The 27,835-nt window shown below is 58.4% G+C and overlaps 2 protein-coding genes across 6 annotated transcripts in view; both read left to right on the plus strand.

The window, feature by feature from the left end:
- Window positions 1-2,904, plus strand: part of PARVB (parvin beta) — a 94,043-nt gene extending 91,139 nt beyond the window's left edge. For both annotated transcript variants that reach the window (XM_047739755.1, XM_047739756.1), the window contains exon 13: window positions 12-2,904. In XM_047739755.1, coding sequence (XP_047595711.1) covers window positions 12-88 — 77 coding nt within the window. In that variant the 3' untranslated portion in view covers window positions 89-2,904. The remainder of the gene's footprint in view (window positions 1-11) is intronic.
- A 2,223-nt stretch (window positions 2,905-5,127) lies between these two features.
- On the plus strand, window positions 5,128-27,809 carry PARVG (parvin gamma). Of its 4 annotated transcripts, none has more exons than XM_047739761.1 (13): window positions 5,128-5,585; window positions 6,899-6,990; window positions 9,000-9,064; window positions 10,878-10,980; window positions 11,886-12,026; window positions 12,975-13,090; window positions 14,320-14,375; window positions 16,615-16,637; window positions 19,957-20,015; window positions 20,202-20,270; window positions 22,320-22,421; window positions 27,079-27,151; window positions 27,581-27,809. In XM_047739761.1, the coding sequence occupies exons 2-13, from the start codon at window positions 6,915-6,917 to the stop codon at window positions 27,688-27,690; spliced, it is 993 nt and encodes a 330-aa protein (XP_047595717.1). In that variant the 5' UTR covers window positions 5,128-5,585; window positions 6,899-6,914; the 3' UTR covers window positions 27,691-27,809. The 4 variants fall into 4 exon arrangements, with proteins under 4 accessions (XP_047595717.1, XP_047595714.1, XP_047595715.1 ...); XM_047739758.1 differs by lacking the exon at window positions 5,128-5,585 and adding an exon at window positions 7,178-8,157 and having other exon boundaries at window positions 6,914-6,990; XM_047739759.1 differs by lacking the exons at window positions 5,128-5,585; window positions 6,899-6,990 and adding exons at window positions 7,012-7,300; window positions 7,998-8,157.
- Window positions 27,810-27,835: the final 26 nt, after the last annotated feature.

A 27,835-nucleotide genomic window follows, 5' to 3' on the forward strand; every position in this document is an offset into this window, starting at 1 on the left:
TCCTCCTGCAGATGTGGTGAACCTGGATCTCAAGTCCACGCTAAGGGTCCTGTACAACCTGTTCACCAAGTACAAGGACCTAGAGTGAGAGCGGCGAGCGGAGGGGATTCCGAAGGGCGGGGAGGCCGGCCCGCCGAGGTCCCCACCCCCTCCCCAATGCCGCCTGGCCTCCTCTGGCTGTGGCTTTTCAGCTCCCTCGTGTCATGCACAGTGGGCAGGATCCTTTGAAAGGCAGGGTTCTGTACCCCAGTGCTGGTGTATGGCCCCACCAGTGCTGAGACATTGATCCCTACCCCCGCCCCAACACACAGTCCCCTCTGCCCGTGGTAGGGGGAGGGGCGCGCCCTGCAGGCCTTTCCATGGAGCAGTTCACGGCCACAGGCGATCCAAACGGCACCGACAGCTCCACGGGAGCCGGGAGTCAGTCTGGCTGTGGCGGAGGGCTCTCCTGGGAAGCCAGGCCTTTTTTAGTAGAAAGCGTTTTGTAGATTTAAAAACTTCCCTCTAACGTCCCAGAGGCCTTTGATGGGACAGGAGGGCCACCCACGTTCCTCTTCTTGACCAGCCAGTGTTCCTCACTTACATTTTGCACAGACATCCAAGACCCGGGTGACCCTCAGTGGCCACCACACGGGAGGCGGGATTCAGGGAATCGGGGTCTGATTTTTTTTTTTTTTTTTTGGTGACAGCCAAGTGGGCTCCATCAGGAGCTAGGTCTAAAGTGTTGCTCGATACATCTCAGAGGCCCTGTTTGGGAGTCTATGCATTTTTAAGCCTTTAGAAAGCGGGGTCTCTCAGTTTGCGGGGGCCGCCATCACAGAGCGCCACAAGCGGGGGCTTAGACAACAGGAATGGACGGTCCCCCAGCTCCCAGGCCGGAAATCCAGCATCAAGGCAGGGCTGGCCCCTCCCAAGGGCCCTCTCCTGGCTTGCCGATGGCTGTCCCTTCCCGGGGTCCCCACATAGTCCTGCCTCTGCACCTGTCTGCGGCCTCACCTCTCCTTACAAGGATGCCCGTCCTAATGGATGAGGGCCGCCCCTGTGACCTCATTGTACCGTACTGATCTCTGCAAAGACCCATCTCCAAATACAGAGGCATTCTGGGCACTCGGGCTCAGAGCTTCAACATACTGATTCTGGGGGACGCAGTTCAGGCCTTACGGGGGGGACATGAAGAATTCATCCCCCTCCCCAGTGTGGCTTTCTGGAACCCTGCTGGCATCTCCTGATGGGCACCCTTGAAAGGGATGCCGTTCGCCCCTCCCCCACTCCCCTTGGCTCCAGAGAAATGGGGGCCTTCTGCTGGGGGGTGTCTGCCCTGTGTGACCCCACCCACGGGGTCCCTCCACACGGCAGCCTCCTTCTAGGCCCCAGCATCAGCGACCAAGCAGGACAGGCCTCTTTCATCTTCGAATTTCACCTTCCTGTTGTCGATCCGAGCGGTTGCCCCTGTTGTTAATACTAAGTCGGACACCGGTGCTCATGACTCAGGAAACGCCAGCCTTGCCCGTCTCCGCTCTGCCCCTGCGAGGCTGGCAGTAGTTTCCGAAGAGCCGTTCTGACGGAGGTGGTTTCCCAGCAGGAGAAAGAAATAATTAAAACAGTATCATGGTGTCTCCTGTGGGCTGTGGCGGCATTAAAGGGCCACACCGACGAAGAGCGAGGGCTGGAATGTTCTGTGCCGACTTCATCACACGCACAGGATCCCAGCCTGCTGCCGGAGCTGCGGAGCCCAGTCCCCCCGCTGTCACAGGCGGGCCTCGCGGGGCTGTGCCCAACCCTGGATGACCCCCGGGGCTGAAGGAGGGGAGACTGACATTTGGAAAGAACTCAGTCTTGGGGAGGTTCAGCGCAGCGGGGGAAGTTCCAGCAGGGTCCACGCCTGGAGGGGGAGGCAGTAGTCCTGGGGGGCAGGGAGCATGTGTCAAGCCCTCTGTATTTCTGGTCGCAGAGTAAAAGGGATCCCAAGACACAGGCCACCTGTGAGCAGGCGCGTTTGTCCAGGCCGACTGTCCAAGCCCAAGGTTCCAGCAAAGAGGGTGATCTGTTGTCCAAACTGCCTTTATTCACGTTGGTTCCTTGAGCTCTACGCATCTCATTCCCCTCCCCCGCCTTCACTGTCCACTCTGAATCAGAGTTCAGCGCCAGGCCTAGGCCTTCGCGTGCGGGCGCAGTTGTGAGGCGGAGGGCGGGGTCAATGCTGGAGGTGGCCTCTCCTCCTGGGATCAGCCACCCCCCACCCCAGCTTAGTGACCATAGCTGTGAGTTGTGGGCTCTGTGATGCTGAGGCGTTTTCTTGGGGAAACTTGTGCAGCAGAAGCCACTTTCCTTAATCTCAGAAAGTTCTAGAAGCCTTCCTCCTTGATTGACCCACCTTTCCAGTGCTTTGTTTTCCGTTGGGTGGGGACCCTCCCCATGTAAGCAGAAGTGAGATCATTTGCATCTGAGCGGCCGTGGCTCGGGGTCTGCGGCCCGAGTGAGGGCCCAGGCCAGGGTCATGAGATGGTCTCCTTTTATCCTCCTTGGAATGGCTGTTTGGGGCCCCTGCCAGCCAAGGGGTCTTCTGCACGCGGAGCCCTAATGTCCTCACTGGATGTGATAAAGAGCTGTGTTTTAAAGGCACTGAATGCCTTTCTCACCCCCTTTTGCATGCCCGTGTTTCATTGTGGTTATAACTGTTCTAAGTAGTGTCGCTTTTGGATGTTGGATGTCGAATGAAAGTTGCTAAACCCCGGGCTGTGTTGCCAACGCCGCCCTCCTGGCTCCTCCGCTTTGCCGTGGGCCCTGCCGTGGGCCCTGCCGTGAACCTGACCTCCCGGGAGCCAGAGCCTGGGGCCGGGAAGTGCCGGGCGGGGCCGGCCACGTGCTCTTACTTATTCCAATAAAGACCTGAGAGCGAGGGCCATGCGCTGCCTCTGTCTGGTTCTGCTTCCATGCACTTCGTGGCCTCTGGTCGTGCCTGCCTGGTGCTTGGGCCCAGGAGCTCCCAGTCAGCCAGTGCACAGCCCGCTGTGGGGGGCGGGCCCCGCGTGGGTGGAGGCATTGCTGGACAGGAGCCACGGGGGAAGAGGGGACGGAGTCACAGTCGCGGGTGAGTCACAGTGAGTCGCTGAGCTGGGCGAGTCGGCCTAGCTCCCTGGTCCAACGTGGCACAGGGGTGGCCGCAGGCCGGTGGCACCAGCTGGACAGGGCCGCTCCAGGGAGATGGGGTGCTCCTTGCACAGCAGGGCGCGGGGCCCGGGTGACCCCCCATGGTGGTCGTGCTATAAACTTTCCCTGCAGAAGTCACGGGTTGTGGGGGGGGTGTTCAGGGGCCTTGAGCTTCCCTCGACGCAGCATTAAAATTGTCACTATTCTAGTACCGCTGACCTGCAGAGCGAGGCCTCGGTGCTCTTCAGATGCTAAGGCTCTCAGATCGCTGCTGGGAAGGGCCTGGCTTCGGAGGGACGCCTGGTCCAAATCCCATGTGACTGCTGGCCAGTCCCTTATCCCACACGTTCCATGGCGGAACTTTCCACGGCGGGAAGATCCCTCCGGTTTCCCACAGCAGATCCATCGTCCCTCCCTCACTTAAGATCTGCCTCCTCGCCTGGCTTCTGCTGGGATTTGGCCGGTGGGAGGAGGCCCTGGCAGGAAGGAGAGTGGGGGGAGAGCGTGCGTGAGGTCAGGGTGTTTGTCGTCCCTCTGTGGGGCCACCGTGGGTCAGTGTGCCCCCCTCTGCCACAGTCCCCAGCTGGCGGCCGGCTCAGAGCTCCAGCCGTCTCTTTCTGGGCCCGTTGTCCTCCCTGGGCTCTGCCCTGGTGGGCTTCAGGGCTGCGGCAGCTCCCTCGTGCTGCCAGTCCCCGGGCCAGGGGTGGGGGGTGGCGAGGGCAGCACCGTCTCTTCCAGGTTCTCTTAAACGGGCCTCGACTAACTGGCTTTACTAACCGCTCCTCAGCATCCCCATTCTGACGGGCCTCTCTGCGGGGACTTGGCAGCGCACCGGCCCCCGGGGCCACGCCGGGCCCGACGCACCTGCCCAGGCCCAGTGGGTTCCCTCCCTGCCGCGCCACAAACCCCGGGCTTGCACGGCGCCGTCGGGATGGCAGAAACGGAATCCTGACTGTCTGTGTCGTCCTCTGCAAGCGGGGAGGACAGCAGCACCTGCCCCACAGGCTGCCCCCGGGAGACTGAAGCCCTTAGAACTATGTTTTGTCTTCAGTTACTCAATAAATATTAACGGTCATAATTGCTCATACTTCCTGTCGTTTTTTAAGTTCTTGGGAACGACGCCGTTTTCCTGCTCACACGCGCCCTTGTTCCCGCTTCCCACCTCTGCCCCTTTCCGGCCCGATCTGTCAGCAGAAACGGGGGTGCTTGGCGTCCCGGTCCCTCAGCACGGTCGCTGCTGCCATGAACATTCAGTTTCATCCTGGCTCGTCACGATTCACATGCAGGACCCCAGCTCGGGTCTGAGCGGATCGCCACCTCTCCTGCCATCCCGGGCCTCTCCTCAAACTCCGTAACACCGTTGCACGCACCCTTCCCTCCACCTGGAACATTCGCACACGTCTGTAGTGGGCGAACTCTTATTCCTCCGTCGAGCCCCACTTCTCTGGAAGAATGTTGCCCCCTACGCGACAGCAGTCAGCAGCGGTCATCAAGTCTGCTTGGCGTCAGGCCTTGTTCCAGGGGCTGGGACACAGAAGACTTTCAGACCTGTGATAAAGAATCCTACAGATGTCCTCTTTTAGATGAGGCAGTTCGGGAAGGCTTCCTGAAGGAGGAGGCATTTACGGTGATAATAAGGATGAGGACTTAGCCCCTTTAAAAACTGGGGCAGGGGCTTCTAGGCAGAGGAGACAGTAAGGTATTCCGGAAGCAGAAAGTAGGTCAGCATGGCTGGGAGCTTTAGAGATGGGAGTGATCGAGCCGGCAGGTCCATCAGGACACGTGCTGGGCTGTGCAGAGTAGATTTTATTTTAAGAATAATGGGATGCCATTGGTGAGGGGTCTGGGACGTGAGCATCCCAGGCAGGGGTTGGGGCCTGAGGGATGGGCTGTGGGAGTCGAGCAAGGAGGCTTCTATGTGGTGCAGGCCGGAGAAAGGGGGAGGGGCTGGCTGGGATGGGGGTGGCGGGATGGCCCGAGGCAGGGCTCAGGGTTCGCTGGTGGCGGGGATGTGTGGTCTGTGGCCTCAGCAGCCGGCTGGCGCTGGCCCGGAGATGGAGAGGCCAGGAGGGACTGGCTCGGGTCGGGTGCTGGGGAGGGGAGAGGGAGAGAGGGAAGAAATGGCAGATCTGAGCTGGCTGCGAGGCATCTGAGGGCCGGCAGGTGTGGCTGGGCGTTCGGAGCTCCGGGGATGGGGCTTTCCGGTGGGGCCGTGGAGGCAGCAGGCCCTGCGGCCCAGCAAGGAGGAAGCTCCGTGCCAACACCGCCGGGCAGGCCCAGCGGAAGCCACAGGCCTGGAGGAAGTGAGCCGCGCGCGTGGCCCCTGCCTTCCCCCGGCCCCTCCAGCCCCCCACGGCTGGGACTTAGCTTTTACTGGGAAGCCGGTGATCACGAGCTCCAAGACCTTCACCTCCTGGTGTGGAAGAGGCTGCCGGGTGAGTCGTCCTGGCGTCTGAGCTCATGGGAGCCCTCGGCTCGGGGCTTTCTGCCTCTCTCTAATGCCTGGGAGCCAGAGCTCAGCGAGGGAGGCCTCCTGGGGCTTGTGGAAACGACCCCAGAGAGCACAGCCTCAGCTGAGGCTACACAGGGAGGGGGTCAGGCTGGGCGGCCATTCATCCTTCATGGGGCCAGACAGGCAGATGGGTACCATCCCCTTGTGTGGCCAGGCGGGCGACCTCCCTTCCCACCTGCCGCCTTCCCTGAGCCTCACTCGGCTGCGGGGAAGAGAGGACTCCCGGTTTCAGATGAAGGAACTGAGCCCGGGGCAGGGAGGGGCTGCCCGGGGCGGGAAAGGGCTTGAGGCCATCCCGGCTCTAAGCCCACTCCACACTCCATGGCCTTCGGTGAGCTCAGGCCTATCTTGTAAAGATTTTTGGGACCAGAAAGGGAGGGATTTGTGCTAAGTCACACAAAGAGAACCTGGGTCCCCGAACCCCCAGGCAAGGCTCTTTCCTCTTCTCTGGCCGTGTCCTTCGGACGAATCCTGTCCAGATGGAGGCTGGGGAGTTGAGGGGGCAGGGCTGGCCCCATGGCTGTGTTCTCCCCCATCCTCGTCTCAGGGCAGGATGGAAGCAGCAGTGGCCTGGTCCCTGGGCTGGCTGTCGGGGGATGGGGAGGCTATAGCCCCTGTGAAGGTCCCCATCTTTGGGAGCCTCCCCAGGGGCTGGAGCTGGCCACCATTCTGATGGCGGACACCCTGGCCCCCGTATCTGTTTGGGACCAGAAATGCTGGGGAAGACGCCGGGGCCGAAGGGCGGGGAGATGCTGTGGGCTGAGCAGGGGAGGAAGTGAGCCCCGGGGAACAGGAAGGAGGTCAGGGGCAGCTTCTGGACCGGCCCCATCCTGCAGGGGGTGAGCTCGGCCCCCTGCCTTTAATGAACACGCAGAGGGGGGCAGTGCCCACCCTGTGAATGTGGGCCCCCATGCTGGTGGGAGCAATGAGACCCCCCAAACCACAGAGAGGCCTGGACAGGCAGGCCCAGGCCGCCCTCTGTAAGCCAGGCCTACGCAGATAGCACAGGAGTCAGGTGACGTTGGCAGGCGAGTTTAGTCCACTCATTCACGCTGTGCCCCTGCCTCGGGCTCAGGAACCCGGAAGAATTGGCCCCGTGCTTACTTCTCATGGGGGGACCTGCCCCTTGCCTAGGCAGCCCCCACCCTCTCTCCCTGTGCCTCGGGGTCAGGAAGAAATGACTCACAGGAGTGTGAGGCTCCTCGGACCTGATGCCCGCTATCCCCCGCAACCCAGGGCCAGCAAGGGGCGAATGGAGTCAGAGTCCTACAACCTGCTGCAGCTCCCCAAGGTGACAGGCCCGCCGGTGGAGGAGGAGCTCTCACAAGGTGCCATGCCCACGTGGGGCTGGGGGGCCGGCCAGGGCGGGGACGGTGAGGGTCTGCACAGCAGGACCCAAACAGGCAGCTCTGGGCGCTGCCTTGCTTTCCAAGTTCTCATCTGAGCACCCGGTTCTGTTGGGCCCCTGCCGATGCATCTGCTTCATCGTTGACAGCCCCCTGCCCCTGCTTCCAGAAACTTCGGCAGGCGCCCTGTATCCTCATAACCGCACGTCTCGATGTCAGTGGTGACGTTGAGAGGGATTCCAGCAGCTGCTGTGTATTCAGCCCCAGAGACGGCTCATCTGTTGCTCTGAGGGTGGGTCTTCTGCCTCCTTGGCGTCCACGAGGAAACTGAGGCCCAGAAAGGAAGGTGGCAGGTAGCAGGTGTCTGTTACTGTAGTGGACAGTGGACACCGGATGCCTCGAGGGATGGGGGCTTGCCGATCTGCTTCCTTCACGTGCCTGGGTCCCTTTGTGAAGGGGGTGGCCGGAGGGTGGGGTAATGGCACAAGTTTGTTTTCTGAGCTGGATGAGCTCGTGGCCGCTGCCCGCGGAACCTCCCACCCAGGGGACATTCGGAAAGGACAGGGCAGGTGCCCCAGGCCGTCCTCACCCTGTCACAGGAAAGAAGCAACATAGGAAGCTATCCCAAAAAGTCCCGCTCAGCAGGGGCTTTAGGCGAACTTTCTAGAATTTATGTCACCTTTCAAACATAAGTATGAGGACAGAGAGAAAGAGTGAAATGATTCAAAGAGCAGACAGTGACTTGATCTAGGTGCTCTGAAGACAGCAGTTCGAGATAGGAGGGGCTGTGGAGAGACCCTGGGGCGGTGAGTGAGACCCGGGGGGCCGGGCGGGGGTGGCCAGTGTCGAGGGCTGACGTCCTGAGCTGTCCAGCTGTCCAGGGCTTTCTGTTTGTAGAGGGTTTGAGGCTGGAAAGCGTCAGGAGAAAAACTGCTGTTAGCAGTAGGTCTTAGTGATTTGAAAAAAATATTTGTTTTTTTGTTTTACAGTTGATTTAGAAATACTTGAAGCACTAGTAGGCAGAGCTGGAACGTGGGATGATTCAGAGCGGCAGGAAACCTGCTCCGGGAAGGGGTGGGGGGACACCACCAAAGCCGTCCAGCCACCCACTCCCCAGGCGTGGGTCCAGAGCCTGCCGGTGCCCAGCGGGTTAGGTCTCCCTCCTTCTTGTCAGGAGACACGGGGCTGGGTAGTCCTTGAAGGTTTCCAGAACGTCTAGGAAATGTCTCCAGCTGCGTCCTATGAAGAAGACGGAGGCGTTTCATTTTGTGAATTTGGACAAGGCAGTTCCCCACATGGTGACTCAGTTTCCCCCATGTTCCCTGAGACTAGATGATCTTACAGTTTCCTCTCGGCCCTGACGTGTGTGGGTCCCATGAGTCCAAAATGTCAGGAAGCTGCCGGCCAGGGTCCCGGAGCTTGGGGAGTCAGTCGCGGCGGCCTCGGTGTCCTGCCCACACCAGGGAGCCAGACAGACGCAATCGGAGTCCGCCTCGGCCCCTCGGTGCCCGGCCCCTGGGCTTGCGTGAGCCCCGCGTCTTCTTAAGGGAGTGGGTAGAATCGCCAGATAAAACACAGGAGGCCGAGTTAAATTTGAATTTCAAACAAGAAATAGTTTTTCAGGCTAAGTATGTCCCCAAAATATAAATATTGTGCCCGAGGATGAGCGGGTACTCAGGAGGGAAATGAGCGGGAAGGGCGTTTGGGGTGTGGCGGGGGCAGGTGGGCTAAGGAAGGGGCGTGGGCGGTGAGGCGTGTCTGGGGAATCCAAGTCACTCTGGATGTTTGATGCTCAGGGTGTGTGTGTGCATGTGTGTGCGCGTGTGCATGGGTGTGTGCGTGTGCGCGTGTGCATGGGTGTGTGTACACGTGAAGCAAGAGGACCAAATTTGCCTCGTGTCAAGGTGCCTACCTCAGGTGACCTGCAGGGAGAGAGCTGCCCAGCCCCTGCAGGGTCCCCACATGGGTGTCACACTCTCCTCTGCTTCCAGGAGAAAAGAGGAAATACCTGCCCCCCACTTCCCGGCAGGATCCCAAATTTGAGGAATTGCAAAAGGTACGGCAGCTTCCTGTGGTCTCTCTCCTCGGAGGTGGTCTTTTCGTCTTCTTGGGGTGGGGACAGCGGGCCACCCCTCTCCTGTCTGGCTCAGGCCAGCCGGTGGGGATCCCGCAGGCCCCTGGCAGACCTGCTGAATGACCGACCACACGACAGAACGTTCATGGAGCACTGACAGTGTGCCTTTACCTAGATGATCCCAATAAGCCCCACAACAGTCAAAAGGGACCTGCTGTTTTGTATCCCGTGGAGGGGCTAGTCAGGCTCAGAGGGGTCACCTGACCTGTGGGGGACACATGGCTGGCCAGTGGCCAACCAGAGCTGGAGTGTGACCCAGGCTCAAAACCTTGTGCCCTTTCACCTGTCCGAGGCCACGGAGAGCTGGCAAAATGGGCAGAAACGGGTGTGGGTCACTCGCGTCCGCCTGTCTCTCCTTGGCTCAGAGTCTCCTGCTGTGGCTGCTGGACCAGCTGAGCATAGGCAAGCTCAGTCTCCGTTTTCCTCTGCCTTACTTCTCCAGTCTCCGCATGGCCTTTCTGTTGCCTCCTCCAGGGAGGCCTCCTGGCCTGTACCACCTCCCACCTCCAGATTGTGGCCAATCCCCATCCTTCCTTTCTGCCTCCTGTTCCCACTCCCTCCATCCCACCTTTCCCACCATCAGGCACTGGGACCCAGGTAGGACCAGCATGGTCCCTCTGGAAAACCAGACAGGGCGCTGACACGTCTTAATTTGGGCCCCTCTAAGAGCTGATCCTGAGACAAGGGTTTGGGTGCAAGTAGTGAGTCGGGAGGTTAAGAGCAGGAGACAAGGAAAGCAAGTGGGGAAGGGAGATGGGGAGGGAGGGACCACAGGGGCAGGGGTGGCCACTGTGGGAGCTGAAGCCCGCTGGGCCCCTCTGGGAACAGGTGCAGAGGTGGAGGAGCTTGGAGGTTTCCTCACCAACTCTGGAGTAGCTGGTGCTGCTCCCTTAAAGGCACAGGGCTCTGCTTCCTGCCCTTCTGTCCTCTTGAGCCCAGGCAGGGTAGGGTAGAGCCTGGGCAGAGCCACAAAGGGGAACAGGGGGTGCCCCCTAGCTGGAAGTCAGGGGATAGGGTGGGACACCCACAGCCCCTGTGCTGGTGTCCTGGGGCTGCCACCACTAAGTATCAGAAACCAGGTGGCTTCAAACAAGAGGTTGATGGTCTCCCAGCCTGGAGGCCAGAAGTCCCAAGCGAAGGGGTGGGCGGGGGGTTCCTCCTGGAGGTTCTCAGGGGAAACCCATCCCAGGCCTTTCTCCTGCTATCAGAGGTCTGTGACAACCCTTGGTGTCCCTTGGAGTGTAGATGTGCCACTCCACTCTTGGCCTCTCTTGTCACGTGGCCTCCTCTGTGTTCCCAGTATTGTGTCTTTCCTCTCCTTCGGAGCTCTCACCAGAACTGCCTGCTTCATGTCCAGATTTCTACCCACAGCCTTTTCAAGGCAGTTTAGGCTTTTTCTATCAGGGGCTTTCAGAGCTCTTCCCAATTATCCGGTCCCACAGCCACCTCCCTAGTTACAGGTACCTGTGATGGTAGCTTCCCGACACGGACACCTTGCACAGGACAAAAGACAACCCCACCGTTCCGTGGTCTCTGGGAGCCCAGAGTAGTCCCCTCACTCAGCCTGGGAGAGCAGGGAGGGCTTCCCGGAGGAGGTGATGTTTGACCTGGCCTTGAAGGATGGGTAGGAGTTGGTAGGAGGGAGGAGGGCATTCCAGACTGAGGTTGGACCCGAGCCAGGTGGGGGACCAGGTGAGGAGTGGTCCCAGGTCAGCTGTCCTGTTGGGGTCTACAGGTGCTGATAGAGTGGATCAACACCAAGCTCCTCCCCGAGCACATTGTGGTCCGCAGTCTGGAGGAGGACATATTCGATGGGCTCATCCTGCACCACCTTTTCCGTAAGTGGCAGCCCCCCATCCTGGCCCGCCCAGGCCCCTGTGGGGGGCTTCTCACCCACTGAACGTCATGTGTGGAGTGCCTGCTGTTTATGGGCTCCCGGGGTTAACAAAAGAACCCAGCCTTGGGCTGTACCCGCTGCCGAAGAAGGCCAGCCAGCAGTGAGATGACCCGGGCGAGTAGAGGTGCATTGGGCCCCCACCCGGGGAGGAGGTGTCTCAATCTGGAAATGCCTAATGCTCCCCAGGGCGCCTTCACTCTCAGGGCTGCCTCCTGCCCCAGGCAGACCCCCCACCCTGCCCCTGATTACCCTCCCCCTTGCTGTTGAGGTGTCAGGTTTGGTCCGCACACCTTCCTTCTACACAAAGCTGTGAGGTCCCTGAAGGCAGGGGTGGGCCTGATTCCGGTCCTCCGCCAGCCTGGGGCCTGGCTCAGCACTGGTTGGTCATGGAGCCCTTTGTAGTTGGCTACCGAATGATCCCACTAGCCCCTTCCCCCTGCCGTGGAGCAAGTGCGGTTAATCCTCAGAGAAAACCCTATCCTGTTAGTGTCCCCATTTTACAGACGAGGAAACAGAGGCTTAGTCACTTGTCCAAGGTCTCGGAGTAAAGAAGGCGGGGGAGTCAGGATCTGAGCCTAGGAGTCAAGGTCACACTGCCTTGTAGAAAGGAGGTGCACAGAGCTGTGCAGAGTGCTAAGGGAGCGGGGACCAGGTGGTCAAGGAGAAGGGCCAGTGGAGGGCGGCTCAGAGGGTGTGGGCTTGCTCAGGTCACACAGCTAATGGTGGGGGGGGGACCTCCAGTGCCTTCTCCCCTTCCCCCACCGTCCTCCCCCTCTTCCTTCTTCTGCTGCCCTCCACCTCTCCCCTGACGCCTTCCCTGGCTCTCCTGCTCTCTCCTGCCCGTAGAGATGCTGACCGGGGTCAAGCTGGAGGTGGAGGAGATGGCTCTGACCGCCCCGAGCCAGAGGCGCAAGCTGGAGGTGGTGCTGGAGGCCATCACCCGCAGCCTGCAGGCGGAGGAAAGGCAGCTCAAGTGGAGTGTGGAAAGTAAGTGGGGCCTTGGCTGGGGCGGGGGCGCCCAGGTCCCTTTGCACCAGTGGCCTCTGTTGCCGCAGTGTGTGTGCACACCTGCCTCTGGTATGGGGACACCTCGGGGGCTTGGAAGAAGCAGAAGCATGGCCTCCCGGGCGTAGTTGTGCACCTGCTGGGAGCGGACAGCCCTCCGCACCCTGGAGCGCGGCGGCGTGGCTGCAACTGAGTGCACCGTTGAGCGGCGAGAACACAGTCAAAGATGCAGCAGCTCCCGCTTGAGTCCCAACACCACAAGCCCCACTTCTCTTGCCCAATGGGTGCTACCAGTCTCTTTCATTAGTTCATTTAAGTCATACCTGCAGGACTGGCTTGTGAGAAATGAGCATGAGTCCAGCACCCAGACCCCCTCCCCCAGCCTGCTGGTGGTTCAGTATGATGTTCCCGCCATTCAGAGCGCCACATCCTTCCCATTTTCCAGATGAGAACACTGAGGCTAAAAGGGGTTTGGCACCTTCTCCAGGGCTGGGGGTGATGATGGAGCCGTTTTCAAGCCCAGTTTTGGTTGGGTCTCAGGCTATTGCCTTGACCATGATGCTTAAAGACTCACTTTCAATGACTGATGTGCATAATGTCGGCCCTGAATTAAGTCACGCTCACCTGAATCCACCAATTCCTCCAGCCAGGGCCCCACTGGAGGGCATCGAGTTGCTCACAACTGTCGGCAGGGACTGTGTCCGAAGCCCCGTCTGCACGGTGCCTTGTGCCCATGGGCTGCATTCGCAGGGCAGGCTGTTGAGGGCAAAGGGTGACTGCTTTGGGTTCAGAATGAATGTCTCCACACCTCTGCCTTCCAGAAGTCTGGACACAGAGCTCCTTGGTCTTCAGAGGGTGGTTGTGACAGCAAGGAGACAGCCCCAGCTTTGGTGACTCCTCGGTTCTGACCTGTGTCCCCTCCCCTCCCAGCCATCTTTAGCAAGGACCTGCTGGCCACCTTGCATCTGCTCGTGGCCTTGGCCAAGCATTTCCAGCCTGACCTGCCCCTCCCAACCAACGTCCAGGTGGATGTGATCACCATGGAGGTACGAGGCTGGGCCCTGGAGGACCACTGTGTGTAGACTGAGCATTTTGGATGCATATCCCTGTACCCTGTGTTGGGGGGTGCGGCATGGGAGGGGCCTGACCCTCTCTTGAGAGAGATCACATCCCTCCAGGACCACCGTGGGGGCTGGGCTGGAGCTGTGGGTGGGAGACGTCAAGTCCAGGGGGCCTGTAAGTGGGTCTGCGGGCTGGCTGGTCCCACTTAGCTCAGCAGATAGCGTCTGCCTGGGGCTGTTAGGAAACTCCTGGCTGATGGCAGTGTGTCACGTGGACCATAAGTGGTCATCTGCTCATCGCCTTTCAGGAGGCTTCATAGCCTTGGCCTACATCACGGCAGTGTTGTCCCTTGGTCACTATGGAGGGCTGTGACCGGGCAAGGGAGCCTTCTCGGGTTTCTCCACCCACGGGGCCCCCTCGCTCTAGCCCACTCACAACTGGCGCTGAGGTTTATGTCCCTGGAACCATGGCTTCTCCCTCAGGCACACTTTGAGCACCACACTCCCTCCCCCAATCTCTGAGTACCTGGTGAGCAATGGCCCTTCCTGTCTTGGAGCTTACCTTTCATTCAGGTGAAATCATTTTTTTTTCAAAACCATTGATTAAAATTCTCTACTAAATAGCGTCATGACTTTGTTCGTATTTCTTATATAAATCAGAGGGGACTTTATTCCTTTACTCCTTCACTTTCTCATTCACTCATTCATTAATCCATGCACCCACCTGTCCACCCACACTTTTACCCACACTTCTACCCATCCGTCTATCCACCATCCACTTACCCATCCATCTATCTGTCTGTCCATCCATCCATCCATCCATCCATCTATCCACCCACCCATCCACCATCCATCCATCCATCCATCCATCCATCTGTCCATTCACACATCCATTTGGGATCATTCAATCATTATTCAGATCAACTCATGTTCATCGACTCCCTATGAGCCAGGCACTGGGTGAGACTCTGGGGATACCTAGGGAACAAGACAGACATTGTTCTCATCCTCATGGGATTCAAGGCTTATAAGAAAGAAAGACAAATGAGCCAGGCCACAGTGATGAGAGCTTCCAGGAACCACCCTGAGGAGGGGATGAGGTAGAGTGAGCTGGATTCCTTGGGGCTGCTTGGGCCACTACAGTCTTCATGGCTGGAGTGGGTCCCTGAGTTTTCTGGGATTACTCAATTTCTTCCCCCTTTTTTCTTTCTTAGAGCACCAAAAGTGGTCTGAAGTCCGAGAAGTCAGTGGAACAGCTCACTGACTGCAGGTGAGGGAAGAACCGGGGCCCACAGCGGAGACCAGGTTGTGTTGTTTTGGGAATGGGCTGTGGGGCCTGGGGCCGGGGTCTGATCTACCTGACCTTTATGGGAGGGACCCTCACACCTCTCTAGCTTTGTCTCAGCCCCCAGAGGGCCTTGCTGTCCCCTCAGCCCCGCTGGACACCCTTGCATCTCTCTGGGCCTCACAGGGCATGGCCCCTTATGGGCTGTAGGCAAGCCCACCCTGCCGGCTCATTTCGTCCTCTGCACAACCCAACAAAACAGGCAAAGTCGGGCTTAGAAAAGGGGCCGTGGCTCCCGGTCCTGAGGTCACATCATAGCTGTTGTGGGCCAGGAGGAGTCCAGACCTGGGGGCAGAGGACCCCAATGCCATGTTGGTTCCCCTTCGCCTGGTGCACATGTGCTGGATGTGGGTGAGGGGATCACCCACGGCAGGGAGATGCTAGAGCATTATAGCAGGGGTCCGAATCCCTCCAGCCTCCCAGTGCCCGGAGACAAGTGCACCAAACACTCCCTCATACCACCAGCATTTATTGAGCACCTACTGTGTGTGGGATGGAAGGCTCCCTCCATGAGTGTCCATGTCAGCCAGCTGTCCATCTGTTTACTTTCTGTCTGTCTGGGCGAGCAGAATGCTCTGCCAGTGAGCCCTGCCCTCTGCCCTCCTGGAGGTAAGGGCTCTCCCAGGCTGGGCTGGCCGGGTCTTTCTGGGGGGGGGTCTGAGAGTGGGCCTTGGAGTGAGAGTGGGCCTGACATTTGCTGGGTGCCCACTACGGGCAGGGTGGGCTGTGTAGATCCTGGGACCTGTTTGACCCTTGCAGAGCCTGACTAGGGGAGTCAGTTCTCTGTAGCTCACAGGCTTGGCACGCAGCCCGACCTGGGCTCGGCTCCCCCTCAGTGGGATACGAGCTCTGTGACCTCCAACAAGTCACCTCCCACTGGGTTGAGCCTCAGCTCCTCTGAAAAAGCTCAGGGACCCCCTCCAGCCATTAAGACTGTGGTGGCCCGAGCAACCCCAAGGAATCCAGCTCACTTGTGAAGGTTACAGGCAATGTGTGCAAGGGGGCCTTCCCCCACGTGAACTCTCTCCAACCCTGGGGTCCCCCCAGTCTGTGGCTCCCATGGGGAGTGGGAGGTACTGAAACCAATAGCAAGTTGATGGCCAGGGTCCGCTGTGACCCAAGCTTGTGTGCTGAGCAGGGTGAAGGTCAGGAGGAGGCCCCTCGTGCCAGGGGGTCTGGTGCACACACAGGCCCATTTAACCTTCCCCAGGGCTGCCCTCTGACCCAGTGAGGCTGAGTGACCTCCCAGTCACTCTGCTGCTTGGTGGCGGTGACCCGGCTCCCTCTCCAAAGCCAAAGCTTCAGGAACTTGTGTGGTAAGGGGTCGTCTGCTCATGGTATCACATTCCTGCCCCACTTGTGGTCCTACAGTCATCTTTCTCCGCGCCTTTATGAGCTCGGGACTCTGTGACGGCTCCCCTGACGTCTCGGGCGCACGGGGGCATCTCTCCCTCCGGCACCCTGGTTCCTGCTGATGAGCTCCAGGTCTTTGCTTGAGGCCGCCTGCTCTGCCCTGCATGGCCCGGTCCCCTGCTGGGGGCACAGGCACGGGGTGGGGGGGGGCAGTTGGCTCCCCCGGGACCACTGGGCCTGCTTTGGACCCAGAACATTGCTCCTAAAGGGCGGGGCTGGAAAATTGAACCAAAGACAAAGGAGAACCGTTCAAAACAAGAAACACAGAGTGAAAGAAGCCAGACCCAGAAGAGGGTGTCCTGGGTGATTTCACGGACACGGGCTCCCAGAACAGGCCAAACGCATGCACGGTGGGAGGGACCAGAGCAGCGGTCATGCTGGTTTGAGGGGGGAGAGCACGGGGGCTGCTGGGAAGGGTCTGTATCTCACCGGGGTGCTGATCCCACAGGGGATATGAAAAACACACCCGCGATCAACTTACACTTTGTGTGTCTGGTTGCACGTGTAATGCCTCCCGCCCCAACTAAAATGACAACCACAGAAATGACAAAACCCAGACATAGCTTGGGGTGGAAACCTCCAGGGAAGGTGGCCCTGCCCGCTTACAAAGCTGCCTGGGAAGACGGAGCCTGCCGGCTTGCAGTCAGCTCTCCCCGTGCCAAGTCTTGTCATAGGAAGAAACTCTAGGTCTGAAGGCGGTATTTTTTTTTAACCATTTCTTTGCCTTTCTCCCCCTACAATCTCCCTTTAGCACAGACAAGGACCAACCTGCAAGTGAGTACAACGGCGGCTTAAGGAGATCTTTTGCTCTCGGGTGCGTGTGGACGCAGACGTGGCGACAAGGGGTGCTTTGCTGGGCGTTCTCACCCCTTTGCACCCCTCTGTGTGTACCTCGAGGATTCTTCTGGTCCATTTGTCCCTCCTCCTGTCTGTCAGTCTGTCCATGGATCTGGCTCTTTCCTCTCCTGATATCCCTCGTGTGGGGGATTTAGAATCCCAGCAGTCTGATGGGGCTGTTACACCCGGATGGCCTGGTTTCTGATGCTTCCTCTCAGCAGCTGGGAGAACTTGGGCGAGGGTCTTAGCCTGTCTGTGCCTCAACTTTCTCATCTGTGAAGTGGGATTAATGACGGCACCGGCCTCTTGGGCTGGTGATGAGGGTTGAAAGAATTTGTGAATGCGCTGAGCACACCGTGGGGGCCTCATCGTGGCTGATCTGGGACCGTGGCTGCTGCTTTTGTGACAGACCTCTTCACCCATCCATAGCAGCATTGGTCCGGCCATTCCTTCTTGCTTTCAATCATTTTTTTTTATAATTGTTTCTTTTAATTTTCTTTTCTCTGTTTTTTTTTTTTTTTTTTTTTTTTTGGTACTGATGTGAACTTGTGGATTTTTTTTTTCTTTTTTTCTTTTTTTTTTTTTTTTAGAGAGAGAGTGAGGAGAGAGAATCTTTTTTTTTTTTTTTAAAGATTTTATTTATTTATTTGACAGAGAGAAATCACAAGTAGGCAGAGAGGCAGGCAGAGAGAGAGGAGGAAGCAGGCTCCCCGCTGAGCAGAAAGCCCGATGTGGGGCTCGAACCCAGGACCTGGGATCATGACCTGAGCCGAAGGCAGCGGCTTAACCCACTGAGCCACCCAGGCGCCCCGAGGAGAGAGAATCTTAAGCAGGTTCTGCACCCAGTGCAGAGCCCAGTATGGGGCTCAATCTCATAAGCCTGAGATCATGACCCTGAGTTCACGACTCTGAGATCATGATCTGAGTCAAAATCAAGGGTCAGATGCTTAACTGACTGAGACACCCAGCTTCCCCAGAACTCATGGATTTTTTATTTGTTCCATATGTTTTAATCAGTATGGTGTTTTTCTTTTTTCTTTTTTTTAAATTTTTAAAAAAATTTATTTATTTGACAGACAGAAAGAGATCACAAGTAGGCAGAGACACAGGCAGGGGGCTGGGGAAGCAGGCTCCCCCCTGAGCAGAGAGCCCGATGCGGGGCTCAATCCCAGGACCCTGAGATCATGACCTGAGCTGAAGGCAGAGGCTTAACCCACTGAGTCACCCAGGCACCCTCTTTTTTATATTGACATTGTACCATCTATAGTCAAAAAATCCTTTTCTAAAAAGATTTTATTTATTTGTCAGAGAAAGAGAGAGTGAGCACAAGCAGGGGGAGCAGCAGGCAGAAGGAGAAGCAGGCTCCCCACTGCGCAGAGAGCCTGATGCGGGGCTCGATCCCAGGATCCTGAGATCGTGACCTGAGCTGAAGGCCGCTGCTTAACCAACTGAGTCACCCAGGCGCCCCTCATTCCTTCATTCTGCAGTCAGTTGGCCTGGTCGGCTGTTCATCTGTCCATCCACTCACCAATATATCCATCTACCCATCCATCCGCTCACCCACCCCACCAGTCCACCCATCGTCCAACTGTCCATCCATCTACCCACCTGCCCACCAATGCCTCTAAGTATCCACCCGCCCACCAGTCCATCCATCATCCCTGCTTCCTAACATGATCTTCCTTCCTAAGCCATCCCCACTTAGGACACACGGCTGTCTGGGCAGGGGGTTCCATGAGGGGCAGCCCACCTGCAGAGGCGGAAATAATGGCCCACGAGGGGCTTCTGGGAACAGGCTGAGGGAGGATGCATAGGGGAGGGAAGGCGAGGGGAGATGCAGGGAGGCTGGTATGCGTGTGTGTGTGTGTGTGTGTGTGTGTGTGTGTATAGAGCAGCATGAGGATGGGGGGGGCTGTTGCTCCGGCATCAGAGTTTGTCGGGGGCCGGCATGAGGGTGGGTCGCGCAGTGAGGGGCAGGGACACAGAGCAGGAGCTCCTCACCACCCCTTCCAGCACACTCACGCTGTTCTGGCTCCTGTCACCTGAGCACCCACTTGCCTTTAATCTCCTGGCTCCTTTGGGGACACAGTTCCCTGGAGCATGGGCCACGGGGCCTGGAGGGAACCGCTGGGGTTTCCACCATATTTGTGGGTGCATTTGAAAGGCCGTGCTGCTATCTGGTGCTGCCTTTCCCCTTCTGCTAATGAGGGAACTGAGGCACAGAGAGGTGAAGTGACTTGCTCAGGGTTGCACAGCTGCTGAGTAGCAGAGCCTGAAGGTGATTTCTGCTAGCCAGCCCAGGCGAGGACGGGTCTCCCCCAGGGAGACGTGTGGGCTGCAAATACGAGGAAGCCAGCTTGTAGGAAAAATGGCATGCGAGGCGGGACGGGGCCTGAGCTGCTGAGCTGCCAAGATGCCTCCTTTGTTTCCGAGCCTCGCAGGCATGACTCAGCTGCTGAGGGCGCTGGCCTTTGTGCGATGCAGGGCTCGATGTCCTCATTCTGCCAATCCAGAAGTGCTGGGGAGGAGACCTATGGGCCGAGTGTCCATGTGGGCCTGCTCAGCCACCTGTGGTCGCTCTGAGGTCCTGTGGGCCGAGCAGGGGACCGGGAGGAGTTGGGGGGCAGCTTCCAAGAGGACAGGGTGGTGGCTGAGCAGAAGCCTTAGGCATCCACGACAGAAAGGGGGCCTGTTCGTGAAGCCCTACTGTGTGTGCCCAGCCACTGGGCCAAGTGTGTTACGTGGCCCCAGATTTCCTCTCTGCAAACAACCCTGCCTTGTAGCTGATAACACCCACGCCTTATAGACAGGACACCAAGGCCCAGAGAAGGGAGGCGGTTCCCTCTGGGCCATGCAGTGGGGAACACTGACCCAGACAGACCCAGGCCCATTTTTTAAATTCAAGAAGCCAGAGGTAGGGGCACCTGGGCAGCTCAATAGTTGAGCATCTGCCTTCAGCTCGGGTCATGGTCCCAGGGTCTTGGGATCGAACCCCGCATCGAGCTCTCTGCTCTGCTGGAGGCCTGCTTCTCCCTCTCCCACTGCCCCTGCTTGTGTTCCCTCTCTCACTGTGTCTCTGTCAAATAAATAATAAAATCTTTAAAAAAAAAAAAAAAAGAAGAAGAAGAAGAAGCCAGAGGTAGAACTACAGCTCCCACCAGACTGGGGACCCTGAGAAACTTGTATGGAAATATGGCCCCTGTTTGGCACAAAGATAACAGCATGGTAATGAGGTGTTTATTGGCTCTGCTTGCAGAGGATGTCTTTGATGAATTATTTAAGCTGGCCCCGGAGAAAGTGAACGCAGTGAAAGAGGTACAAGAGATCAAAGCTCCCAGTTGCCCGCCCTGAGTCCTGGGGAGGGGTGAAGGGGAAGGAACAAGGCCCCCGCGCCTCCCCTCCCGTGCTTCAGACCCCACGCTGGGGGCTTCCTGTGCCCTCCTGAGTGGGAAGGTGGCAAACCCGAGCCCTGGGCTTCGGTCCTTGCTCTCCCCCCGGTAGGCCGTTGTGAACTTCGTCAACCAGAAGCTGGACCGCCTGGGCCTGTCTGTGCAGAACCTGGACACCCAGGTAGGGACTCAGCTGTGGGGGCCCCCAGGTGGGAAGGGCCCTGCAGGTGGGGGAGAAGTTCCTGTGGGGCCGTGGGAGCCAGGGCCCGCCCCTTTGTGACCCAGGATGTGTCGCCTCTCAGAGCCATGGGGTCCTTCTCTCCAATGGGGGGGTGGGTGTTGCTGGGAGGGACACTGTGGGGACCTCATGAAACAGGGACTGTGGGTTTCCCTCTGCGGTTGGAACTCCTCTCGTGTGACTGCATTTGCTCATAGCGTCACGTGCGAGGCACTTAGAGACCTGCCCCTGTGGACCCCCCAGCTGCCCAGGCCATGTGGCTGCCTTACACCAAGTCCCACTGTGGGGCAGGACCGGAATCTTACCCAGTCACCCTGACGCAGGGGGCCATGGCCTTCTAGGAGACTGCGCCTGTAACGTTCCCTCTGCACAGAGGGGATCGGAGAAGCTGATTGTCATCAGCCCAGAGCCTTTGGGGGGCAATGGAACCTGCTGGTCACCGGCCATGTCCACTGGCCGCATGGACTTAGATGTTGGCGGCGTAGACGCAGAGTAGGCGTTGGGCCCCCTGGTTTCTGCCCGTGCAGCGTGGTGGTCATAGGGGAGGGAGGTGGAGGCAGGTCTGGTTCCCGGTGGGCTAAATGGCTTATGGCGATCTTAGCCAGAGCTACCTGGCTTCTCAGACACAGCCCGGCATTAGCCAGCGAGGAACAGGGTCCCGGGTATCTGAAAGCAGTAAAGCCCTCACTATGTGTGAGACCCAGAACAAAGTGCTTTACATCCAGGTCCTCCCTGAATCCTCCTGATAGTCCCTGTAGGGGGAGCACATACTCCCGCATTTCATAGATGAGGACACTAAGACACAGATGTTGATGAACTCATGTGAGGTCGCCCAGCAACAGAGCAGAGGACCTGGAGTTCGAATCCAGGGGGCTGAGACCACAGACTGTACACAGCAGCACGTCCCATGGCGGTCACAGAAGTCTGTGTGTGATGGGGTGCAGGGACGTGGCGGGCTAGCGACACCAGGCTCTGGACCTGATGGGGGCTAGATGGACATGTGTGGCCCCTGGGCTTCAAGGACACCTCCGTCATGTTATCTGCATGGCTTTGGGTTGGATTTCTCTGAACCTTGGGCTCCTCTTCTTTTAAAAGGAATTTAAGGAGACCAGCCTCATAGAATTGAAAGCGAAAAATAAGCTGATATGCCTCCTGGTGTTTATCACAGGACCTGGGACACTGTGGACATGCCACAGATGATAAATTTGGGGTTTTATTGTATTTTATGTGAGTATATACAGGACGATCCCATAGGTTTTGATTTTACTTGCTTCTCGTCTTTATCTCTCCCTTGGTGAAGAAAAGACTTTTGGAAAATAATGATATGTGGGAGGACCGTATAGAGAGACTGTCGGATAAGGGGAGAAGTTGAAGTCCCTGGTATTTTGGGGGTATTATCAGGGAATATCAGCAGAAAAGATTTCAGACTGAAGTAATAATGTCAGAACAGACCCAATATGAGGAAATTCTGTTAAGGACTTCAAGTGGAGGTTTTCCCTCCAATATCCAATCTTGTGTTTTGTATCTTTGAAGAGAACGGGTAGGATTATGCTAGAATATGTTACGCCGACGGCAGGCGGGCGGCTTTATCTCTGAACGCACAGACCGAACAGGCAGAAATATGAATGTGGCAGCCAGCAAAACGGAGCCCGTGTGCTGTTCCCTGCCTCTCCCGGAGGAGGAATTTTACACTCAACTCTGTTATCTCCTGTGCTCCTGTAGCTCACAGAACAGTATGTGGTTTAAAAAGCGATGTTTGGCTATTTCACTGATAATGTAAAAAGAGCTTATTTTATTGAGCACATGATCTGTGCCAGGTGACCCGTGAGTGTCTGCTACCTGATGCCACCAATGATTATGACACACTGCAAGGTCGGGGATGTCGTCCGTAAGTCTCAGAAAGGCCGCTGAGACTCAGAGGGGGGCGCTACGCAGCTTGCGGGAGGCAGAGCGGGGCCCCAGGCCATTTGCCTCCAAGGCTCTCCTCTGCAGTTTGCAGACGGGGTCTTCTTACTCCTGCTGATTGGACAGCTGCAAGGCTTCTTCCTGCACTTGAAGGAATTCTACCTCACTCCCACCTCTCCTGCAGAAATGGTAAGTTTTCCAGATGTTGCCTTGATGGTCTACTCCTGAGTGGACAGACTTGCGTAGGTGGCAATACCAATGTCCTTCCAGGTGAAGTGAAGGGTGGAGGGCAAGTTTGGTTATTCATATATCTACCCATCCATCCACCCATCTACTCAATTCATCTGCCCATTCCCCTGCCTGCCCATCCTTTATCTGTCTATTTATCTACTCATTTACCCACCCTCCCATCTATCCACCCATCGATCCACCCGTCCATCCACTCCCCCATCCATCCAACCATCCATCCATCTATCCACCCGTCCACCCGTCCATCCACCCACCCATCCACCCATCCATCCACCTGTCCATCCACCCGTCCATCCATCTACCCACCCACCCATCCATCCACCCATCCATCCACCCATCCATCCACCCACCCATCCATCCACCGATCCACCCACCCGTCCATCCACCCGTCCATCCATCCGTCCATCCATCCGTCCATCCATCTACCCACCCACCCATCCGTCCATCCATCCATCCATCCACCCATCCATCCACCCTTCCATCCACCTGTCCATCCACCTGTCCGTCCATCTGTCCATCACCCGTCCATCCACCCGTCCGTCCACCCATCTGTCCACCCGTCCGTCCATCCACCCGTCCACCCACCCGTCCATCCATCCGTTCATCCACTCACCCATCCATCCACCTATCCATCCATCCGTCCATCCACCCATCCATCCACCCGTCCACCCACCCGTCCACCTACCCGTCCATCCACCCGTCCATCCATCTGTCCACCCACCCGTCCATCCACCATCCATCCATCCGTCCATCCACCCACCAACCATCTGTCCACCCACCCATCCATCCATCCGTCCATCCACCCACCAACCATCTGTCCACCCACCCATCCATCCATCCATCCATCCACCCATCCATCCACCCATCCATCCACCCTTCCATCCACCTGTCCATCCACCTGTCCGTCCATCTGTCCATCACCCGTCCATCCACCCCTCCGTCCACCCATCTGTCCACCCGTCCGTCCATCCGTCCGTCCATCCACCCGTCCACCCACCCGTCCATCCATCCGTTCATCCACTCACCCATCCATCCACCTATCCATCCATCCGTCCATCCACCCATCCATCCACCCGTCCGTCTACCCGTCCACCCACCCGTCCACCCACCCGTCCATCCACCCGTCCATCCATCTGTCCACCCACCCGTCCATCCACCATCCATCCATCCGTCCATCCACCCACCAACCATCTGTCCACCCACCCATCCATCCATCCGTCCATCCACCCACCAACCATCTGTCCACCCACCCATCCATCCATCCGTCCATCCACCCACCAACCATCTGTCCACCCACCCATCCATCCATCCGTCCATCCACCATCCATCCATCTGTCTACCCACCATCCATCCATCCACCCACCCATCCATCCACCATCCATCCATCCACCCACCATCCATCCACCCACCATCCATCAGGGGATCGGCCTGGAGTCTTCTTGGGCAACAGCCCTACCGGAGGTTGATGCTGGAGGGGTGGCTGAGATGGGCTGGAGCCTGGGGCGGGAGGTGCCCTGCTTGGACAGCAGGTGGCCTGCTTAGCTCTGTCCACTCCAGGGTCCCTCGGGCCCACTGGGAGGCAACGCCTTCATCTCTCCACAGCAGTGGCTCTTTCTATAGAACAGGAACACGGAGCAGGGCTGAGGGCCAGTTCCCAGCCAGCTTTGGGGCCATTTGTGGGAGAAGAAATGATGTCTCCCCTTTGTCCTGCCTGTGTCCCTGGGGAGGGTGAGATCTGAGGTCCTGGGGATGGGTCAGACCGGTGGCCTGCCTCTGGGGTGTGAGGCTCTATCCTGGCTTTGCTGCCTCCCACCCCAGGGCCCGTCATCCAGGCCCCTCCCCCACACATCCACAGCCTGTCTGTCTGTGTCCCACGGACTCCTGACCACAGCCTTCACAGGCCTGGTCCTCTCGCATCTCCAGGTCTCTGCCCAGACAGTTCCTCTGCCTCCCCTGCCTCCTACTTTGTTCCAACCTGCTGAGCCAGGTTGCGTGTCCATTTTACAGAGGGGAAAGCGGAGGCCCTGAGAGGCTCTGGGACTTGCTCAGGACCGTGCTGCTGCTCGGTGGCGGTCCTGACACAGGGACTGGCCTGACCCTTGGCCCACTGTTCTTGCCCTTGAACCCTGGAGATGGAATCCTTCGTGGGCGTGGCCTCTCCCTTCCCGCGAGGCACAGGTGGTCTTGACCTGAAGATTGATTCAGGGCTCTGGTTCTCGAGAGCTTGGACCTGGGAATAGGAGCCAAGAGCCTGGAGTTTGTGTTTCCAGTGGTAGCAGCAGGGACAGCAGTCAACACTCACAGGGGTCTCCTGGACCGTGTCAGTCAGCTACTGCCACAGAAATGCCACGTGACAAGCCACCTGGACGACGGGTGGCTCACCTGACACCTCAGTCGTGCATTCCCACAGAGCTGTGGGTGGGCTGGGTTTGGCTGGTCCTGGCTCAGCTGGGTTCAGCTGGGGCGGTCCAGCTTGGTGCCGAGGGACCATCCTGCCACCGTCCTGGGACCAGCTGCAAGCCCAGCGTGGTTTCCTCGTGGGGGTGGCAGAGACACAGGCAACTAAACCGAACACAGCTGGCATGACATCACCTCCCTCTCGTCCTGTTGGCCCGGGAGGCCCCGTGGCCCCAGCGCCCGGGCTTGCCAGCCTCTGGTGCCAGGGCCCCCTCCCCATTTTGTCCTAGGGAGTCAGAGTGAGCCCCACGGGCGACAGAGGAGTGTGAGCCTCTCTCCAGCTGGGAAGGGGTTGGCCTGAAGCCGGGCCAGTGGGAGGGCCCAAGAGGGTCGGAGCCCAGCCTAGGTGGTGGAAGGGAGCCTACAGATGAAGGCAGAACACGGAGACATGGAGGCAGGGGAGAAGGCAGGACGGTGGAGCCTGGGGGAGAGGCCCAGAACCAGGACCCGGAACAGCACAGGTGTCCCCTCTTGGTTATTTGGGGGTTGGGCTTCACGGGACTTCAAAGCCTCTGTCCAATATTTGGCAGGCTCGCAAACCCCAGTGACAAGCCAGGGACAAGCGTTCTGACCCCCGATGTGCCTGGGGGCCACGAGCCCACTCCAGCCACGGATTTTTGAACCAGCTTCCCAATCTGAGCCACTTACCTCCAGGGGGAGAGAAGCAGCCTCTTCGCTCAGACCCTAAGAATGAATTTTTATAGGGGACTATGGACAGTCCCAGCCACGGGGTGAATGATCAAAATGCAGAGGAGGTCATTAGCTGAAGGGGGCGGGGACCGCCACGCTGTCCGCCGGTGGGACACTGAGGAATCATTATCTCGGCAGAGTGCCCCTCGAGACTGGATGTCTCATTATCAGACCTGCCTTGCCACCGGTGTTTATGTGATACTGTCATTCCTTCCGGGAAGACAAGCGAGGGACAGAGGGAGGGAGGTGACCGTCTGCTCGGCGGAAGTCAAAACACCGGCCCCGGGAATCGTGGGCTTCCTCCCACATTCAATTATTTCTCCCTGGGAGGATCTGAGTGCACGCTCCTGGATGACAGCCTTCCCTCAGCTCTGCGCAAGGTGATGGTTTTACTTTTATAACCTCAAGCCGTGCATGGAAGAGAAGTGACACCTGGGCAGGGAATGTGCTGAGACATCTCTGGGGCTTGCGGCAGCTCCCTGGGCTCAGGTCGGGCATGGGCTTGATGCCCAGAAGCGAGTGTGATGGTTTTCGTAGCGTTGAGAGGCATCGACTCCATGAGCTCGGGGAGGGGTCTGGTTTGGCCCCTGCTGAACTGCCAGCCATAATAGATGCTCAGTAAATGTATTTTAACTAAGCAAGTAGACAAAATGTTTTCGAAACACCGGTCTTCCCAGATGCTCCAGGACAGGTGGATCCTGGGGTCCAATAGCTTTGCCCCTGCAATGGACCATTGCCCCCAGGCAGAGGACAGGGTCTTTTTGATTGCTTTGGGGCACCAGAGAGAAACTAGCCATGAATAGGGAGAACTCCCCTAACAGAGTATGGGCTCTGAGCCGAGGGCTGTCTGGGCTCCCCCAGGCCCCCACCCAGCACCCTGGATCAGGACACAGGGCAGATGGTGGTGACTCCACTCTGCAGGTGAGCAAGGTAGGCCGGGGGGTGCCAAGTGACTTGCTGGAGGTTACCCCATGACCGGGCAGGGGCCTGAACCCATGTGTGCCTAGACAGGGGATGGTGGCTACAGCCTCCAGCCCACTTTGCTCCGACATCGGAGTGAGACAGACCTAGTTCCGCCACTTTCCATCTTGTAAGCTTGGGTGAGCCCCTTGGCCATGCTCTCCCCAGCTCCGCTTTGCCCCTGGAACTCAGCTGTTTCCATCGGGGCCTCCGTTGCCCACGGTGCTGGGGCTGCATCAGAAAAGGCCAGGATAAACCTGTGTTCTTTCCCCTGGCTGAGTCCCCTCACCCGGCAAGACTTACCTCTAGGCATCACCTCCTCCAGGAAGACTTCCCTGACTTCCAGACCGGATGCCCCTCTCCATACCTGCCTTCCCCACTAGGGATGGTTTCCTTGAAGTGTGAGGCACACGATGAGTGATGGGCGGGCCTGGCAGTTGGGGACCCGGGCCTGGGTTTGGGACTAACATTTGGTGGGGTCTTATCACAGCTGCACAACGTCACCCTGGCCCTGGAGTTGCTGAAGGACGAGGGTCTGCTCAACTACCCCATCGACCCCAAAGGTGAGCGCGTGGCGCCCGTGGGAGCTGTGGAGTTGGGGGACGCCTCTGTTGGGGTAGTGCTCTTGCTCAGCCGGGGGGTTCCTACGATGGGGGGTGCTGCGCCCACAGCTTCCACTCACCCCACCGGAGGAGGGGGCCTGGGGACCTGGGGTAGGCTGTCCAGACGGATGAGACCTTGAGGGAATGTATGTGGGAGGCACCGCATATACAGGGGAGGACGGGGTGGGAGAAGGTGGGAGGCAGGGCCCTGGGATGCATCCCGGGACTCAGGCCTAGCCTGACCAACAGTCCTGCTTGACCCCTGGGTTTAGCTCTGACGTCCCGTGTCCCAGGAAGCCCTTTGGTCCCAGGTAAAATGGGACGGTGGTCACCCCCTTCCTCGCCCCGGCCGAGGCCTGACCGGCTGTCCCACTCTCCTCCGACCCACAGACATTGTGAACAAAGACACCAAAAGCACGTTGCGGGTCCTGTATAGCTTGTTTCAAAAGCACAAGCTGAAAGAAAGCACGGACAGCGCACCCCGTGGATCCCCGAATTAATCCCAGAAGCCGCTTCTCGGAGCCTGCCTGCACACCAGCCGGAAGGCCCCAGAGGGCCCTGCCCCCGAGGCCCGGCCCCTTCCGATGCCCCACCCCCACCCCATCCCCCCCCCACCCCACCCCACCCCACCCCACTCCCACCCCC

Source organism: Lutra lutra, chromosome 8, assembly GCF_902655055.1.
Source record: "Lutra lutra chromosome 8, mLutLut1.2, whole genome shotgun sequence".
Lineage (NCBI taxonomy): Eukaryota > Metazoa > Chordata > Mammalia > Carnivora > Mustelidae > Lutra > Lutra lutra.